The sequence below is a fragment of the Canis lupus genome, chromosome 27, assembly GCF_048164855.1.
Source record: "Canis lupus baileyi chromosome 27, mCanLup2.hap1, whole genome shotgun sequence".
Taxonomy (NCBI): Eukaryota; Metazoa; Chordata; class Mammalia; order Carnivora; family Canidae; genus Canis; species Canis lupus.
In genome coordinates this window covers 37,958,688-37,979,102 of record NC_132864.1, presented here as the reverse complement: position 1 = coordinate 37,979,102, position 20,415 = coordinate 37,958,688, and the positions used below count along the sequence as shown (strand labels likewise).

At 42.2% G+C, this 20,415-nt stretch overlaps 1 protein-coding gene across 4 annotated transcripts in view; it reads right to left on the bottom strand.

The window, feature by feature from the left end:
- CLTCL1 (clathrin heavy chain like 1) overlaps window positions 1-20,415 on the bottom strand; it is a 94,768-nt gene that overhangs the window by 46,975 nt on the left and 27,378 nt on the right. For all 4 annotated transcript variants that reach the window (XM_072803560.1, XM_072803561.1, XM_072803559.1 and 1 more), the window contains exons 4-6: window positions 5,560-5,721; window positions 4,087-4,200; window positions 828-1,001 (exon numbers count right to left, since the gene is read on the bottom strand). In XM_072803560.1, coding sequence (XP_072659661.1) covers window positions 828-1,001; window positions 4,087-4,200; window positions 5,560-5,721 — 450 coding nt within the window. The remainder of the gene's footprint in view (window positions 1-827; window positions 1,002-4,086; window positions 4,201-5,559; window positions 5,722-20,415) is intronic.

Genomic DNA, 20,415 nt, shown 5'->3' with positions numbered 1-20,415 from the left:
GCAGTATCAGCAAAGTTCTAAAGCTCATGCTGAGTATCCCTAGAACATTGGCTCTAACAGTGACAGGATGCACAGGAGCCAAATACCTAATGATAATAAAACAGAACTTCATGACAGAGCTACAGCATGGTCAAATGAGAAAAATATCAGGTTGCATGGATACTGACCAGTGATACATTCAAGATAACTCTGCCAAAATCACTGGGTGTGGGGGTGGAACTGACAGTTTTTCTTCTCAATCTTCTTTTTTTTAAAGCACAGATTTCCTTCTTTTAACTGTTTTAACTTTAGTTGAGAAAGGTAATTTAGGTAGCATAGCACCTGCCTTTCAACCCTCCCCAATTAGCCTAGCCTGAACATGTTAGTGGTGTGTATCAGCCTGAACATGTTAGTGGTGTGTATCAGAACCACTGCTCCACTGGTAGAAGCTTTGTGCAGGACGGGAGCTACTCCTCTCGGAATTGATCCTGTTTAATGGTGCTGTCCAGGGGCACCTGGGTAGCTCAGTCTGTTGAGCATCTGCCTTTGGTTCAGGTCATGATCCCAGGGTCCTGTTCGGTGGGGAGCCTGCTTCTCCCTCTCTCTCTGCTCCCCTGCTCCTGGTCTCTTGTTCTACCTCAAATAAATAAATAAAACCTTGAAAAAATGAAAAAGAATAGTGCTGTCTGAGAGGTGAAGTGATGGTAGGAAGGAGAAGGGAGACATGGGTGTAAGTTGAATAACAGGAGCTGATAATATTTGACCACCTTCCTGAGGAAGGAGGAAAAGTTAAGCTCCAGTCCCCAATGAATGGAAAATGTGGGAGATGAACCCTCAAAGTTCCATACCTGTCCCTTTTTGTTGACACCGATAATTCCAGAAGTAGGTTCATGTGGAGCAGTGACAAAAATTGTGTCAGCACTAATACGGTTCATGTAAATGCACACGCCAGACTCTAGGTCATACAGATGAAGATAGCCATACTTTGTGATCAAGTAAATAACTCCATGTTTAGCTCCAATCTACAGGGAGATAGAGAACAACAGGTAGAAATGTAAGTAAGAAGAAGCCAAAGAGGACAAAAGAGCTCATAAATGATGAAAGAGGAGTTTTCAGCCCAAGAGATCATTTATCATTGGTGGGAGTGGATCCCAAGTTGATTCCAGTCATATCCATTTGAGAACTAGTTTTAAAGCCAATACTTTGCTTGACTTTTCTCAAATAAAGGTGCAATAAATCAGGCTATTCCATTTGTCTTTCAGGTCTAACTATCCTCTCCCCACTTCCTTACCAAATCCCTTTAGAAAAAGCTGTGAGTTCATAAAATAAGGGGAAAGTTCTGGATAAACTTAAAAAAATTATTATAAAACCCATAGTAATTTTATTTTTTAAAAGTTTATTTAAGTAATCTCTATACCCCAAGTGGGGCTCAAACTCATGACCCTGAGATCAAGAGTCACATACTCCTCCAATGGAACCAGCCAGGCACCCCAAACCTATAGTGGTTTTAAAGTATGGTAGTAAAAAAATAAAGTTAGTACCAGCATAGGAAAAAATATAAACAAACAGAATTGAGAACCCTGAAATAGAATCAAATGTACATAAGAATTTAATATAAATGAGTAGATATTTCATATTAGTGGAAAACAGACTTTAACCAGTATACAGTGCTGATACAACCAGCTGTCTATATGGCGATGGAGGATGAGCATAAAGAACTGTCTCTTTGGGTGCCTGGGTGGTTCAGATGGTTAACTGTCTGCCTTCAGCTCAAATCGTGATCTCAGGTGCTGGGATCAGGCCCCACGTCATCGGGTTCTCTGTTCAGCAGGGGGTCTACTTCTCCCTCTGCCTTTCCTTCTTGCTCATGTTCTCTGTCTCTCTGTCTCAAATGAATAAATAAAATCTTTTTTTAAAAAAGCCCTGATCAAAAAAAAATAAAAAATAAAAAAAAAATAAAAAAAGCCCTGATCTTGAACATGAGAGACTCCTAACTCTGGGAAACGAACTAGGGGTGGGGGAAGGAGAGGTGGGTGGGGGGTGGGGGTGACTGGGTGACGGGTACTGAGGGGGGCACTTGATGGGATGAGCATGGGGCATTATTCTATATGTTGGCAAATTGAACACCAATAAAAAATAAATTTACAAAAAAAAAAAAGACTAAAAAAAAAAAAAAAGCCCTGATCTTATTTTTTTTTTTTAACATTTCTTATTTATTTATTCATGAGAGACAGAGAGAGAGAGGCAGAGACACAGGCAGAGGGAGAAGCAGGCTCCATGCAGGGAGTCTGACGTGGGACTTAATCCTGGGTTTCCAGGATCACGCCCTGGACTAAAGGCGGCACTAAACCGCTGAGCAGGGATCCCTGGGTGGCGCAGCGGTTTGGCGCCTGCCTTTGGCCCAGGGCGCGATCCTGGAGACCCGGGATCGAATCCCACATCAGGCTCCCTGCATGGAGCCTGCTTCTCCCTCTGCCTGTGTCTCTGCCTCTCTCTCTCTCTCTGTATGACTATCATAAATAAATAATAATAAAAAATGTTTAAAAAAAAAAAACGCTGAGCAACCCAGGCTGCCCTTCATCTTACTCTTTAAAGTAAATTCCAGATGGGTCAAAGATTTTAAGCAAATAAAACCAAGAAAGTAATAGAAGCAAATATGGGTGAATATTTTCATCACATTGGGGTGCAGAATTCTTTACAAAACATGATATCAAAGCCACACAAAAATGCAAAATCTTCCACAAAATGGAATATACCACAAATAAACTTGAGATGACTGGAAAGAAATACCTATTTGAAACACACCAGACACTCAGTACCCCAAAACTACAGAGTTCTTACAAGATAAACACCCCAAGAGAAAAAAATGCCAATATTAGGAAGAGGCAATTAACAGGATGTATAGGAGTGCTAAACCCATCCCATCTTAACAATAATCACAGGTAGGGAATGAACATCACTGGACACTGTCCAGAGTGGTTGTGCACCTGCCCCTGACCAGTAGTTTCACTTGCAGGAGTTTATCCTTGGACGGAGCATTGGACAACAATGCTCCTACAAGTGTTACTGTAAACATAAATACCCAATGGGTGATTGTCTACATGAGTCAGGGACATCCACAGAACAGATGATACAGACATTAAAATATTATATGCATTTAATTGGTGTGGGATAGTCTACAACACAGTGAAAGAAGGTCATAAAGCTGAAGGTCAGTGCTAAGACACGTCATAAGACTCTTTTTGTAAATATCTTCACAAATGCATGCATACGAAGATACTTCCAAAGGGGCAGTCAGTTTTCAGTGGGGTAGGATTTCAGTCGCTATTTAATTCTTTGGTTATGTTTATGGATATTGATGGATATTTATGGACAATATGTATTTCTCTAAGACAGAAAAAAGGCCAATTTCACTTTGTGGGAAAAAAATGCATTTGATTACATATTTATTTCCAGAAGTCTAGCTTAAAAAATTATCATCTAAAAAATACTTTAAAAAGAAATCATTAAGTATTATCAAATATTTGAGAACAGGAAAAAAGGCAAACAGCTAAACCATCCTACCATTATGGTAGATCCCTAAGAATAAACATTTATTTCTCAAAATATTAACTAAGAATGTCATATCTACTATAGAAATGCCAATGATGTACTGAGCAGAAGAGTAATAAGGGAGAGTAGATTGTATGCTCTTACATATATAATGTGATCCCAATTTTGTTCAAAAAGTGTATCTAACTTTTTAAATATGACAAGTAGTGAGATCTTCGATGTATTTTATATCCAACTGGTTCAGCTACAGAAGATTGTTTTCCTCTTTATATTTCTGTAGTACAGTAAACATCTAATCTTTTATAATAAAAAGGAAAAGGCCTGGGACTTTGGTATGTGAGTTGTACAAAGTTCTTGTTTGTAGAAAAGAGTGCTCCTTTCCAGAGAATGTTAAGACAGCATTAGCTAGAACATGAGCATCGACATTATCTTCTCCACAATCTAATATTATCTATTTGGGCATCTTCTGAAGCACAGGAACCTGCTATCTTCTATTCCCCTCCCCACAAGATCTGTGATTTGTTTGAACTCACATAGTGGGCAGCACATTCATACCTGCATAGCCACTGGGAAATCAGTCTGAGCCTCTGGAGGGAAAAACACATCCACAGCTTTCTTTACAAAAGGCTGGTTTCCTGCTGCAGGCTGCCCGACTTCAATTATGTGCAACTAGAGAAGAGATTTAAGTCAATGTAAGTAAACATATTGGTGGTAGACTGATGCTAACCAATGCCCAGTGGTAAGCAGAGCCATAGCCCATGCTTTGTAGGGCTAAAGATAAAACTTACATCAAACAAAACAAGACAGTCTTGGAGTGCTCATGCTATTCATTAACCTGCTGCCTACCACACCAAGGACACAGGAAAAACCAACACCAGCAAACATGAGCAATGTTTAGTACCACATTGTAAGCCAAGTCACTTCTCCCCTCTCTGGGCCTTAGTGTGGAAGCCCATGAAACAAGGGGCTCTCCTGGACACAGCTCAGGCTAACACAAATCAGCCGACAAGATACTGTAACTGAATGCCAAACTCACAAGACAGTCAACTGTGCCAAATGCCTGAGAGTTTTTCAAGGTTATGTTGGGGTAGTGGTGCTAAGAATCTTTGGAAAATCAGAAAGAATGAGAGTGAACAAGGGGCTTCATCCCTGCTACTATCAGAACAGCTTCAAGTTCCTCTCATCTAATGAGAAGGTACTAAAGCTAGAACAGGTCTGGAAAAAGTCACGAGTAGGGGTGGATCAAACACACAAAACAACAAGGGTTGGAGAGGGTGCCCAGCAGAAGAAACTGACGAGTGTACACTTAGAGAATAGTTTGGATTTGGCCTGGCAGAGAGGAGCTGGGAAACACCAAAAAGGCTTGAGGCAAGCAGAGCGATGGGCTAGAAGAGGAGGATTGATGTAGGAAGTGAGCAGGGGCCCCTGGGAGTTAAGATGCAGGGAGACTAAAACTTCTAGCATACAGGCACCTGAAGAGAAATGGTAGTTTGGAAGAATTATTTTTGAAAGGTGAGGTGGGTCTGAAGACCTAATAAATGACTATTCTCTAACCCAAATACAGGTAACAAGGGGCTGGTCTGCCATAGAAGTGACACTTGCTAAAGATGGACAGTGGCAACACAAACAGAATGGAGCTAGAAAGCCATGGCTTCTTGCTTGGGAGTTGGGAAGGATGGTGCCATTGCCAACAGAAGGGGGGGAGGTGATGGGTAAGGAAGCCAGGCTTCTTTGGGAGGTAGAGGGAAAAGGGCAGGACTATGGACAGGTGGCATCTGCCTGTAAGAAAGGAACAAGGAATTGGAGTACAGACAAAACTCAGATCCACATAAGGAGACTACAGAACCATTCCTGTAAGTACAGCTGGGTGTTGTTCTAAATACTGTAAGAGCCTTCATTTACATGAAGCACCTACAGGTCATTCCCCACTCCCAATTATAAATTGGTTTTGAAATGCGGGTTAAGTGGCTACCAATTTACACTTATACAGACTCCCAACACAAAGAGAAGACAAAGTAGAGAGCTTACCTTGCCCCCTGTGGGACTTCGTACAGCAAAGCAGAAAAGGGTGGCAGGCTTGGTGTTCCCCTCGCTCTTGAACTCTGCAAAAGCAGCAGCATGGCCTTCTATGGGTTGTGAAACCTTCCTATCCACAGAGTAGAGCTGCATTGCCCCAACTACACGGTTTTGCTAAGACAAGACATTTGCAATGAAAGGGAAAGAAAAGAGAGGATATAAATTGTTAAAACAAATGTTTCTATAATGAAAGTCTCATATGTTGATATAGTTTCTCTAAATAAAAAACAAGCCTATTTTTTAAAGATTTTATTTATTTGACACAGAAAGAGAGCACGAGCAGGGGGAGCGGCAGGCAGAGGGAGAGGGATAAGCAGGCTCCCTGCTGAGTAGGGAGCCCAATGTGGGGCTCAATCCCAGGACTCCAGGACCATGACCTGAGCCAAAAGTAGATGCTTAACCAGCTGAGCCATCCAGGTGCTCCCCAAAACAAGCCTATTATATATTAAAGACACGATATAACTCTAAATCTGATATGGAAAGACGGCTGCAAACACCAGGGAAAAAATAAGATGACAAACTTCTTGATTTGTTAAATGTAAAATGTGAGTATATACACAGGTATGCATTTAGACATATGTTTGTGTATATGTGTAAGTGTACATTCCATGTTTGCATATGTTAATAAATATACACATATTATACAAACACATAAATATTCATGTAAAGTCTTGGGAAGCAACTCTAAAGGAGTAGTTATATCAAGAGGAGGAAGTTATGGGCTAATTCTGAAAATTGGGTTTCTGAAATCTATAAATAGCAAAAACTGTATTCAATAAACCCCAATAAGGCTGGTATCTTTTATAAAACTTAGAATGTACATTTTTGGGCAAAGAATTTTAGTACATTTGTATCCAATGTCAAATGTTCAAAAAGCTAAGTAAATGAGATATGACAGCATCACAGCTCAAGCTCTTAGAATTCAACATTCAAATCGCCACCCCAGCCAAATGAGGCCCCATACAGTCGGTGGATAAAATTCAGATCCTCAATGTATCTGCCACCTACTCCCACTCCTTAGAAAGGGAAAAAAAGGCTTCAACATTTTTCTTTTTAAAGAACCTTTCCTTTGTACCTCTGTACTGCACACTTATGTTAAAGTACTACGGAAAGTAGCAGTTCATGCTACAACACTGATGAACCTTGAAAATATGCAAAGTGAAAGAAGCCACTCACAAAGGCCACACATGAAATATTCGGAATAGGGAAATCCAGAGAGACAGAGTAGACAAGTGGTTGCCAAAGGCCGAGACGGGGAAGAAATAGGAGAGCAAGTGGTAGATAAATGTGTGCACTCTAACAGAAGAATGAACAAGAAAAGTTTTTTTTTAATTTTTAAAATATTATTTATTTATTTATTCATAGAGATGCAGAGAGAGAAAGAGAGAGAGAGAGAGAGAGAGAGAGAGAGGCAGAGACACAGGCAGAGGGAGAAGCAGGCTCCATGCAGAGAGCCTGACGTGGGACTCGATCCAGGGTCTCCAGGATCACACCCTGGGCTGCAGGTGGCGCTAAACTGCTGCGCCACCAGGGTTGCCCAAGAAAAGTTTTAAATGAGAGACAGGACAGGACAAGACTCACCCTCCTGGGTGAGGATGGGAAGATTGGAGACCATATGGAGACAGTACCTTTAAGTCTCAATGCTAGAGAAGACTAACCTAAAGCCAAGAAGAGGTGAAGCAGAGAAGACCTGAGATCAAGCCTGAGACCTGGACTCTGCACTGCCTGTCCTCATGTCCCACCCAGAGGCTGCATGTGCGGTCTTAAAAAAACTCCCTGTGCCTATTAAAAGTTAGGGCCGCTTCTGAAACTTAGGCTCCTGTCTGGTAGTCCATCTTGCAGGAGTGCTGAGTGTGCTTTGGGAAAGGGCATACTGAGGACTGTAGCTGACAAAGTCTCAATGTAAAAATGCTTTCATTTGGGACGCCTGGGTGGCTCAGTGGTTGAGTGTTTCCCTTTGGCTCAGGGCATATCCCGGAGTACTGGGATCGAGTCTCACATCAGGCTCCATGCAGGGTGCCTCTGCCTGTGTCTCTGCCTCTCTCTCTCTGTGGGTCTCTCATGAATAAATAAATAAAATGTTTTTAAAAAATGCTTTCATTTGTGCCAGGCACCATGTGAAGGGCTAAGGATAAGGAAAAAATGAATGTGACTCAGACCCTTCCCTTAAGGACACATGATAAGGACTCTGGCAAGGAAGCAAGCAACAGCAATACAGAGTGCTGTTATGGCCCAGGATAGAATGATATGCTGTGACTTCATGCAACCTGGTGAGTCAGGAAAGTCTTCCTAGTGACTCCTAAGCTGGAGTAAGAGGTCACAAGGTGAAGAGGAAAAGCTGTTTTAAACAAAGGGAAAACATTTACAAATGCTTAGACAGGGGGTTGCAAACCATGGTCTGTGGCCCAAAATCCGTCCTCCATGTTATCGTCCTGTATCCTTTTAGTTGAGATTAAATTCATATACCTAAAACTACCCATTTTAAAGGAAGGATTCGATTCAGTGGCATTGAACATTCACAATGTTGTAGAACCATCCTCTTTATGTAGTTTCAAAACATTTTTATCATCCAAAAAACTCCCTGTGCCTATTAAAAGTTAGTTCCCATCTCCCCGCCCCTCAGCCCCTGGCAACCACCAGTCTGCTTTATCTCTACAGATTTACGAATTTCATATAAATGGAATCATAAAACGCCTTTTGTGTGACTTGTTTCACTCAGTGAGGCTTTCGAGGTTTATCCATGTTGTAGCCTGTATCACTAATTCCTTTTTTTAAGCCTAAATGATACTCCATTTTGTGTAAAAGTCATATTTTATCCATTCAGCCAGTGGTAAACATTTGGGTTGTTTTCATCTTTTAGCTATGACAAATGCTGCTGCTATGTTTGCGCACAAGTTTTTGTATGGATGTTTTTTCATCACTTTTCTTGGGTAGATGTCTAGGAGTGAAATTGCTAGGTCAAATGTAACTTTATGTTAAATTTTTTGAGGAACCATCAATCTGTTTTCCACAGGAGCTGAACCATTTTACATTCCCACCACTGACATACAAGGATTCCAATAACTCTGCATCCCTGCCAAAACTCATTATTTCCCATTAAAAAAAATTATGCCACCATCCCAATGGGTGGTACCTCATTGTGGTTTTGACTTGCAATTCCTTAGTGACTAATGATGTTGAATACCTTTTCATGTGCTTGTCGGCTATTTGTATATATCTCTGGATAAATATCTGTTCAAGTCTTTTTGTATATTTTCTATTTGGGACATCTTTTTGTAGTTGAGTTACAAGTGTTCTCTATACATTGTAGATATTAGATTCTTCTCAGATATATGATTTACAAATCCTATTCTGTAGGTTATCTTTTCTTTCTTAATAATGTCTTTTGATTCATAAATGTTTTTAATTTTTTTTTATGATAGGCACACAGTGAGAGAGAGAGAGAGGCAGAGACACAGGCAGAGGGAGAAGCAGGCTCCATGCACTGGGAGCCCGACGTGGGATTCGATCCCGGGTCTCCAGGATCGCGCCCTGGGCCAAAGGCAGGCGCTAAACCGCTGCGCCACCCAGGGATCCCCAATGTTTTTAATTTTGATAAATCTAATTTACCTATGTTTTCTTTTGTTGCTCATACTTTGGGTGTTATATCTAAAAATCCATAGCCAAATACAAAGTCATGAACATTTCTCACATCTTCTAAAGGTTTTACAGTTTCGCCTCTTATATTTAGGTCTTTGATCCATTTTGAGCTAACTTTAAAGATTTATTTGAGGGAGAAAGCAAGAGAAACTAAGTTGTGAGCTGGGGGAGGGGCAGAGGGAGGAGAGAGAGAATGTTAAGCAGGCTCCATGTGCAGCATGGAGATCGTGACCTGAGCCAAAATCAAGAGTTGGGACACTCAACAAACTAAGCCACTCTGGTGCTCCAAATTAATTTTTATATACGGTATGAGGTAGGAATCCAACTCCATTCTTTTGCATTTGAATATCTTGGTGTGCCAGCATCATTTGTTGAAGAGAACAGTCTTTCCCAATTGATTGGTCTTGCCACTACTGTCAAAAATCAAATGTCCATAGGTGTATGGTTTATTCCTAGACTCTCAGGGGTGTGTGTGTGTGTGTGTGTGTTTTAAGATTTATTTATTTGACAGAGGAAGAGAGAGAGCACAAGTAGGGCAAGTGGCAGGCAGAGGGAGAGAAGTAGGCTCCCTGCTGAGCAGGAAGCCTGATACAGGGCTTGATCCTGGGACCCTGAGATCATGACCTGAGCTGAAAGCAGACATTTAACCGACTGAGCCATCCAGGCATCCCTGGACTCTCAGTTCTATTCCATTGGTTTCCACTGTCTATCCTTATACCCATGGATTTTGGTTGTTGTTGTTTGTTAAATACTTGTGTGATAGTATAGTAAGAAATACATATTCATTTTTGTCTCTTGTTCCTGGCACAGAACTCCTAAAACCTTTAAAATATCCTAAATGATATGAGTGACAGGTGCATCTTTGTGACACAAAAGCCTATGGGGGATCTTAGATAGCTTCAAGTTTGGAACTTTATGTCCCACCCCTCTGGAGACAAAGTTAATCCCCAAAGACCAATGCAAATCTACACAGAAACCCCCAAGTGACAGAGTTCAGAAAGCTCCTATCATCAAAGCAGTGGTAGGGTGGAGGGCCTGCATGGGGCATGGAAGCTCCATGCATACCACTTTCCTCCATGCCTTCCTTGCCTTATACATTGCTTCCATTTGATTGTTCCTAAATTGTACCCTTTTTATTTTATTTATTTATTATTTATTTATTTATTTTAATTTTTATTTATTTATGATAGTCACAGAGAGAGAAATAGAGAGAGGCAGAGACATAGGCAGAGGGAGAAGCAGGCTCCACGCACAGGGAGCCCGACGTGGGACTCGATCCCAGGTCTCCAGGATCGCGCCCTGGGCCAAAGGCAGGCGCCAAACCGCTGCGCCACCCAGGGATCCCAATTGTACCCTTTTTAATGAACCAGTAATAAGTGCCTTCCCGAGCCATTCTAATAAATTATTGAACCTGAGAAGGGGGTTGTGGGAACCTCTGATTTATAGCTTGTTGGTCAGAGGTGCTGGTGGCCTAGGACTAGAGAGTGGCATCTGAAGGCATGGGGGCAGTCTTGTGGGACTGAACTCTTAACCTGTGGAGTCTGCGCTAATTCTTGGATATCCAGTTGGTGTCCACAGGGAATTAGAGAATTGTTTGATGTAGAAAAGCCAACACTTGATGTCAGAAGCATAGTGAGAGTCAAAACAGCTTTTGGCTTGGATTTTTTTTGTTGGTTTTTATTTTTGTCAGTAAAGCACAAATAAGTAACACTGTGATTGATAATCTTTTCTTTAAAATATTTCTCAGAGGAGGGGCAAGATGGCAGAAGAGTAGGGTCCCCAAATCACCTGTCCCCACCAAATTACCTAGATAACCTTTAAATCATCCTGGAAATCTACGAATTCAGCCTGAGATTTAAAGAGAGAACAGCTGAAACGCTACAGTGAGAAGAGTTCATGCTTCTATCAAGGTAGGAAGATGGGGGTGGGGTAGAAATAAAAAAACAAAAGGCATCCAAGGGGGAGGGGCCCCGCGAGGAGCCGGGCTAAGGCCGGGGCGAGTGCTCCCAGGACAGGAGAGCCCCGACCCGGAGAAGCCGGAGCTGCACCAATCTTCCTGGGCGGAAAGGGGCCCGCGGGGTGTTAGAGCAGGACCCCAGGGGGGCGGGGATGCCCTTGGGCTCCCTGGGACACTAACAGACACCTGCGTGCCCAGGAGAGTGCGCCGAGCTCCCTAAGGGCTGCAGCGCCCACGGCGGGACCCGGAGCAGCTCGGAGGGGCTCGGAAGGCGGCTCCGCGGAGGGGGCTACGCGGCTCCGGGGGCAGCTCCAAAGCGGCGGCTCCGGCAGAGGAAGAGGCTCCGTGCAGAGGGGGCTGCACGGAGGGGGCTGCCCGGCTCCGGGAGCAGCTTGGAGGGGCTCGGGCGAGGCTAAGCGGAGAGGCGGCTGTGTGGCCGGGAGCACGAATCCAACAGCGCAGACCCGGAGCACAGGGTGCCGGAAACAGCCCAGGATCCGGCCACCCCCCGGGACAGGCAGAGGCCGGGAGGGCCCAGGACAGCAAGGACGCTCCTGCCCCGAGCTGAGAAGATCAGCGGCCCCACCCCCCGGAGCCTCCAGGCCCTGCAGGCTGAGAGCTCTGTAGTTACTGTGGGAGCTGAATCCAGGGCTCTAGAGCTGCCGCAGCCACTGGGGTTGTTCCTCCTGGGGCCTCACGGGGTAAACAACCCCCACTGAGCCCTGCACCAGGTAAGGGGCAGAGCAGCTCCCCCAAGTGCTAACACCTGAAAATCAGCACAACAGGCCCCTCCCTCAGAAGACCAGCTAGATGGACAAGTTCCAGGGGAAGTCAAGGGACTTAAAGTATACAGAATCAGAAGATACTCCCCCGTTTTTTTTTCTTTTTGATTTCTTTCTTTTTTTTTTTTTTTTTTAAATTTTTTTTATTTATTTATGATAGTCACACAGAGAGAGAGAGAGGCGCAGAGACACAGGCAGAGGGAGAAGCAGGCTCCATGCACCGGGAGCCCGATGTGGGATTCGATCCCGGGTCTACCAGGATCGCGCCCTGGGCCAAAGGCAGGCACCAAACCGCTGCGCCACCCAGGGATCCCTTCTTTTTGATTTCTGATTGCTTCCCCCACCCTTTTTTTCACCTTTCTTTCTTTTTCTTTCTCTTTTTCTTTTTTCTTTTTCTCTTTTCTTTCCTTTTCTCTCTTTTTCTCCTTTTCCCAATACAACTTGTTTTTGGCCACTCTGCACTGAGCAAAATGACTAGAAGGAAAACCTCACCTCAAAAGAAAGAATCAGAAACAGTCCTCTCTCCCACAAGAGTTACAAAATCTGGATTACAATTCAATGTCAGAAAGCCAATTCAGGGATCCCTGGGTGGCGCAGTGGTTTAGCGCCTGCCTTTGGCCCAGGGCGCGATCCTGGAGACCCGGGATCGAATCCCACGTCAGGCTCCCGGTGCATGGAGCCTGCTTCTCCCTCTGCCTGTGTCTCTGCCTCTCTCTCTCTCTCTCTCTGTGACTATCATAAATAAATAAAAAAAAAAAAAGAAAGAAAGAAAGCCAATTCAGAAGCACTATTATACAGCTACTGGTGGCTCTAGAAAAAAGCATAAAGGACTCAAGAGACTTCGTGACTGCAGAATTTAGATCCAATCAGGCAGAAATTAAAAATCAACTGAATGAGATGCAATCCAAACTAGAAGTCCTAACGACGAGGGTTAACGAGGTGGAAGAACGAGTGAGTGACATAGAAGACAAGTTGATGGCAAAGAGGGAAACTGAGGAAAAAAGAGACAGACAATTAAAAGACCATGAAGACAGAGGGAAATAAACGACAGCCTGAGGAAGAAAAACCTACGTTTAATTGGGGTTCCTGAGGGCGCCGAAAGGTACAGAGGGCCAGAATATGTATTTGAACAAATCCTAGCTGAAAACTTTCCTAATCTGGGAAGGGAAACAGGCATTCAGATCCAGGAAATAGAGAGATCCCCCCTAAAATAAATAAAAACCGTTCAACACCTCGACATTTAATAGTGAAGCTTGCAAATTCCAAAGATAAAGAGAAGATCCTTAAAGCAGCAAGAGACAAGAAATCCCTGACTTTTATGGGGAGGAATATTAGGGTAACAGCAGACCTCTCCACAGAGACCTGGCAGGCAAGAAAGGGCTGGCAGGATATATTCGGGTCCTAAATGAGAAGAACATGCAACCAAGAATACTTTATCCAGCAAGGCTCTCATTCAAAATGGAAGGAGAGATAAAGAGCTTCCAAGACAGGCAGGAACTGAAAGAATATGTGACCTCCAAACCAGCTCTGCAAGAAATTTTAAGGGGGACTCTTAAAATTCCACTTTAAGAAGTTCAGTGCAACAATCCACAAAAACAAGGACTGAATAGATATCATGATGACACTAAACTCATATCTGTCAATAGTAACTGAACGTGAATGGGCTTAATGACCCCATCAAAAGGCGCAGGGTTTCAGACTGGATAAAAAAGCAGGACCCATCTATTTGCTGTCTACAAGAGACTCATTTTAGACAGAAGGACACCTACAGCCTGAAAATAAAAGGTTGGAGAACCATTTACCACTCAAATGGTCCTCAAAAGAAAGCAGGGGTAGCCATCCTTATATCAGATAAACTAAAATTTACCCCGAAGACTGTAGTGAGAGATGAAGAGGGACACTATCTCATACTTAAAGGATCTATCCAACAAGAGGACTTAACAATCCTCAATATATATGCCCCGAATGTGGGAGCTGTCAAATATTTAAACCAATTAATAACCAAAGTGAAGAAATATTTAGATAATAATACACTTATACTTGGTGACTTCAATCTAGCTCTTTCTACCCTCGACAGGTCTTCTAAGCACAACATCTCCAAAGAAACGAGAGCTTTTTTTTTTTTTTTTTTTATTCATGATAGGCACACAGTGAGAGAGAGAGGCAGAGACACAGGCAGAGGGAGAAGCAGGCTCCATGCACCAGGAGCCCGACGTGGGATTCGATCCCGGATCTCCAGGATCGCGCCCTGGGCCAAAGGCAGGCGCCAAACCGCTGCGCCACCCAGGGATCCCAGAAACGAGAGCTTTAAACGATACACTGGACCAGATGGATTTCACAGATATCTACAGAACTTTACATCCAAACTCAACTGAATACACATTCTTCTCAAGCGCACATGGAACTTTCTCCAGAATAGACCACATACTGGGTCACAAATTGGGTCTGAACTGATACCAAAAGATTGGGATCGTCCCCTGCATATTCTCAGACCATAATGCCTTGAAATTAGAACTAAATCACAACAAGAAGTTTGGAAGGACCTCAAACACGTGGAGGTTAAGGACCATCCTGCTAAAAGATAAAAGGGTCAACCAGGAAATTAAGGAAGAATTAAAAAGATTCATGGAAACTAATGAGAATGAAGATACAACCGTTCAAAATCCTTGGGATGCAGCAAAAGCAGTCCTAAGGGGGAAATACATCGCAATACAAGCATCCATTCAAAAACTGGAAAGAACTCAAATACAAAAGCTAACCTTACACATAAAGGAGCTAGAGAATAAACAGCAGATGGACCCTACGCCCAGCAGAAGAAGAGAGAGAGTTAATTAAAATTCGAGCAGAACTCAACAAAATCGAGACCAGAAGAACTGTGGAACAGATCAACAGAACCAGGAGTTGGTTCTTTGAAAGAATTAATTAGATAGATAAACCATTAGCCAACCTTATTAAAAAGAAGAGAGAGAAGATTCAAATTAATAAAGTCATAAATGAGAAAGGAGAGATCACTACCAACACCAAGGAAATACAAACGATTTTAAAAACATATTATGAACAGCTATACGCCCATAAATTAGGCAATCTAGAAGAAATGGACGCATTCCTGGAAAGCCACAAACTACCAAAACTGGAACAGGAGGAAATAGAAAACCTGAACAGGCCAATAACCAGGGAGGAAATTGAAGCAGTCATCAAAAACCTCCCAAGACACAAGAGTCCAGGGCCAGATGGCTTCCCAGGGGAATTCTATCAAATGTTTAAAGAAGAAATCATACCTATTCTACTAAAGCTGTTTGGAAAGATAGAAAGAGATGGAGTACTTCCAAATTCATTCTATGAGGCCAGCATCACCTTAATTCCAAAACCAGACAAAGACCCCACCAAAAAGGAGAATTACAGACCAATATCCCTGATGAACATGGATGCAAAAATTCTCAACAAGATACTAGCCAATAGGATCCAACAGCACATTAAGAAAATTATTCACCATGACCAAGTAGGATTTATCCCCGGGACACAAGGCTGGTTCAACACTCGTAAAACAATCAATGTGATTCATCATATCAGCAAGAGAAAAACCAAGAACCATATGATCCTCTCATTAAATGCTGAGAAAACATTTGACAAAATACAGCATCCATTCCTGATCAAAACTCTTCAGAGTGTAGGGAGAGAGGGAACTTTCCTTGACATCTTAAAAGCCATCTACGAAAAGCCCACAGCAAATATTCTCAATGGGGAAGCACTGGGAGCCTTTCCCCTAAGATCAGGAACAAGACAGGGATGTCCACTCTCACCACTGCTGTTCAACATAGTACTGGAAGTCCTAGCCTCAGCAATCAGACAACAAAAAGACATTAAAGGCATTCAAATTGGCAAAGAAGAAGTCAAACTCTCCCTCTTCGCCGATGACATGATACTCTACATAGAAAACCCAAAAGCCTCCACCCCAAGATTGCTAGAATTCATACAGCAATTTGGTAGCGTGGCAGGATACAAAATCAATGCCCAGAAATCAATGGCATTTCTATACACTAACAATGAGACTGAAGAAAGAGAAATTAAGGAGTCAATCTCATTTACAATTGCACCCAAAAGCATAAGATACCTAGGAATAAACCTAACCAAAGAGGTAAAGGATCCATACCCTAAAAACTATAGAACACTTCTGAAAGAAATTGAGGAAGACACAAAGAGATGGAAAAATATTCCATGCTCATGGATTGGCAGAATTAATATTGTGAAAATGTCAATGTTACCCAGGGCAATTTACACGTTTAATGCAATCCCTATCAAAATACCATGGACTTTCTTCAGAGAGTTAGAACAAATTATTTTAAGATTTGTGTGGAATCAGAAAAGACCCCGAATAGCCAGGGGAATTTTAAAAAAGAAAACCATATCTGGGGGCATCACAATGCCAGATTTCAGGTTGTACTACAAAGCTGTGGTCAAGACAGTGTGGTACTGGCACAAAAACAGACACATAGATCAATGGAACAGAATAGAGAATCCAGAAGTGGACCCTCAACTTTATGGTCAACTAATACTCGATAAAGGAGGAAAGACTATCCATTGGAAGAAAGACAGTCTCTTCAATAAATGGTGCTGGGAAAATTGGACATCCACACGCAGAAGAATGAAACTAGACCACTCTCTTTCACCATACACAAAGATAAACTCAAAATGGATGAAAGATCTAAATGTGAGACAAGATTCCATCAAAATCCTAGAGGAGAACACAGGCAACACCCTTTTTGAACTTGGCCACAGTAACTTCTTGCAAGATACATCCACAAAGGCAAAAGAAACAAAAGCAAAAATGAACTATTGGGACTTCATCAAGATAAGAAGCTTTTGCACAGCAAAGGATACAGTCTACAAAACTAAAAGACAACCTACAGAATGGGAGGAGATGCAAATGACATATCAGATAAAGGGCTAGTTTCCAAGATCTATAAAGAACTTCTTAAACTTAACACCAAAGAAACAAACAATCCGGGATCCCTGGGTGGCGCAGCAGTTTGGCGCCTGCCTTTGGCCCGGGGCGCGATCCTGGAGACCCGGGATCGAATCCCACATCGGGCTCCCGGTGCATGGAGCCTGCTTCTCCCTCTGCCTGTGTCTCTGCCCCTCTCTCTCTCTCTGTGACTATCATAAATAAATAAAAATTAAAAAAAAAAAGAAACAAACAATCCAATCATGAAATGGGCAAAATACATGAAGAGAAATCTCACAGAGGAAGACAATAGACATGGCCAACATGCACATGAGAAAATGCTCTGCATCACTTGCCATCAGGGAAATACAAATCAAAACCACAATGAGATACCACCTCACACCAGTGAGAATGGGGAAAATTAACAAGGCAGGAAACAACAAATGTTGGAGAGGATGCGGAGAAAAGGGAACCCTCTTACACTGTTGGTGGGAATGTGAACTGGTGCAGCCACTCTGGAAAACTGTGTGGAGGTTCCTCAAAGAGTTAAAAATAGACCTGCCCTACGACCCAGCAATTGCACTGTTGGGGATTTACCCCAAAGATTCAGATGCAATGAAACGCCGGGACACCTGCACCCCGATGTTTCTAGCAGCAATGTCCACAATAGCCAAACTGTGGAAGGAGCCTCGGTGTCCATTGAAAGATGAATGGAGGGATCCCTGGGTGGCGCAGCAGTTTGGCGCCTGCCTTTGGCCCAGGGCGCGATCCTGGAGACCCGGGATCGAATCCCACGTCGGGCTCCCGGTGCATGGAGCCTGCTTCTCCCTCTGCCTATGTCTCTGCCTCTCTCTCTCTCTCTCTCTGTGACTATCATAAAAAAAAAAAAGTCTAAAAAAAAAAAAAAGAAAGATGAATGGATAAAGAAGATGTGGTTTATGTATACAATGGAATATTACTCAGCCATTAGAAATGACAAATACCCACCATTTGCTTCAACGTGGATGGAATTATGCTGAGTGAAGTAAGACAATCGGAGGAGGACAAACAGTGTATGTTCTCATTCATTTGGGGAATATAAATAATAGTGAAAGGGAATATAAGGGAAGGGAGAAGAAATGTGTGGGAAATATCAGAAAGGGAGACAGAACATAAAGACTCCTAACTCTGGGAAACGAACTAGGGGTGGTGGAAGGGGAGGAGGGCGGGGGTTGGGGGTGAGTGGGTGACAGGCACTGAGGGGGACACTTGACGGGATGAGCACTGGGTGTTATTCTGTATGTTGGTAAATTGAACACCAATAAAAAATTAATTTATTAAAAAAAAATAAAATAAAAGATTTCTCAGACATGACGATCTCCTTATAAATGATCAGGATTCCTAAAGGTATTTTTAACAACTTTGAGATATAATTCATTTACCATTAATTCATTCATTTGAAGCATACTATTCAATGTTTTTTAGTTTATTCACAAGATTGTACAATCATCACAATATAATTTTAAAACACTTTCATCCCTTAACAAAAACCTCATTAACAGCCAACCCTCATTCCCACCTCCCACACTCCATCCTCAAAGCAACTGCTTATCCATTTTCTATCTCTGTAGATAATTACTATTCTGAATGTCTCATAAAAATGGAATCATACAATATGTGGGGTTTTTTGTGCCGACACCTTTCACTTAGCTTATTATTTCCAAGATTAAGCATGATATAGCATATATCAGTAGAGATGACTTGAGCAATATGAAGAAGGTTAGGGTCATAGACCCAACACAGTAAAAAAATTCATGTATTAACTTTTGACTCTTCAAAAACTTAACTACTAATAGTTTACTGCTGACCAGAAACCTTACCAATAACATAGTCAAATAACACATATTTTGTATGGTATATGTATTATGCACTGCATTCTCACAAAACTAAAAAAAAGTGTTAAAAAATCATGAGAAAATACATTTACAATACTATACTGTATTTATTGAAAAAAAATTCGGCTGTAAGTAAACTCATACACTTCAAACCCATGTTGTTCAAAAGTCAACTGTACTTCATTTCTTTTTAAGGTCAAATAAATATCCCACTGTCAAATATCTACACAGTAGATATATTTATCAGTAGATGGACTTTTGGATTACTTCCACGTTTTGCCTAAAATAGTGTTTTAACTGATGGTTAACAGAGGGGAGGTGGGTTAAGTGAATTTGATGGGGATTAAGGAGTATATTTGTGATGATCATCAGGTGTTATATATATTGAAAGTGTTGAATTGCCATATTGTACACCTGAAGCTAATATGACACACTATGTTAACCAATTGTAATTTACTTTTTTTAAAATGATTTTATTTATTTATTCATAGAGACACAGAGAGAGAGAGAGAGAGAGAGAGAGGCAGAGGCACAGGCAGAGAGAGAAGCAGGCTCCATGCAGGGAGCCTGATGTGGGACTCGATCCAGGGTCCCCAGGATCAAACCCCGGGCTGCAGGCGGTGTTAAACCACTGTGCCACCAGGCTGCCCTGGAATTTACTTTTTTAAAAAATTTTATTTATTTATTCTCGAGAGACAGAGAGAGAGACAGACAGACAGACAGAGAGGGCTCCATGCAGGGAGCCCAACGTGGGACTCGACCCCAGGTCTCCAGGATCACACCCTGGGCCGAAGTCAGGTGGCTAAACCACTGAGCCACCTGGGCTGCCCAACCAATTGGAATTTAAATTAAAACTCAAGGTGGGTTAGTGAAGTAAGTCAATCGGAGGAGGACAAACATTATATGTTCTCATTCATTTGGGGAATATAAATAATAGTGAAAGGGAATATAAGGGAAGGGAGAAGAAACGTGTGGGAAATATCAGAAAGGGAGACAGAACATAAAGACTCCTAACTCTGGGAAACGAACTAGGGGTGGTGGAAGGGGAGGAGGGCGGGGGGTGGGGGTGAATGGGTGACGGGCACTGAGGGGGGCACTCGACGGGATGAGCACTGGGTGTTATTCTGTATGTTGGTAAATTGAACACCAATAAAAAATAAATTTATTATAAAAAAAAACTCAAGGTGGGGGGTGCACCTGAGTGGCTCAGTTTGTTATGTGTCCGACACTCGATTTTGGCTCAGGTCATGACATCAGAGTTATGAGATTGAGCCCTCTGCTGGGCTCTCCACTGGGCACGGAGCCTCCATTCCTTCCTCTCCTTTGCTTTGTCACATAAAGTACATATTTCTTTTTGTTTTTGTTTTTTGTTTTTTTGTTTGTTTTTTGTTTTGTCACATAAAGTACATATTTATACATCATTAACAGATTTATAATTATTGCTTTAGTAGTCATCTTTGAACTCACATAAAAAAAATAGTCATACACAAAAACTACCTTTATGCAGTCTTTTATGTTTACCTATACAGTTTACTCATACTGTGCTCTTTAATTTTTTTTTTTTAATTTTTGTTTATTTATGATAGTCACACAGAGAGAGAGAGAGAGAGAGGC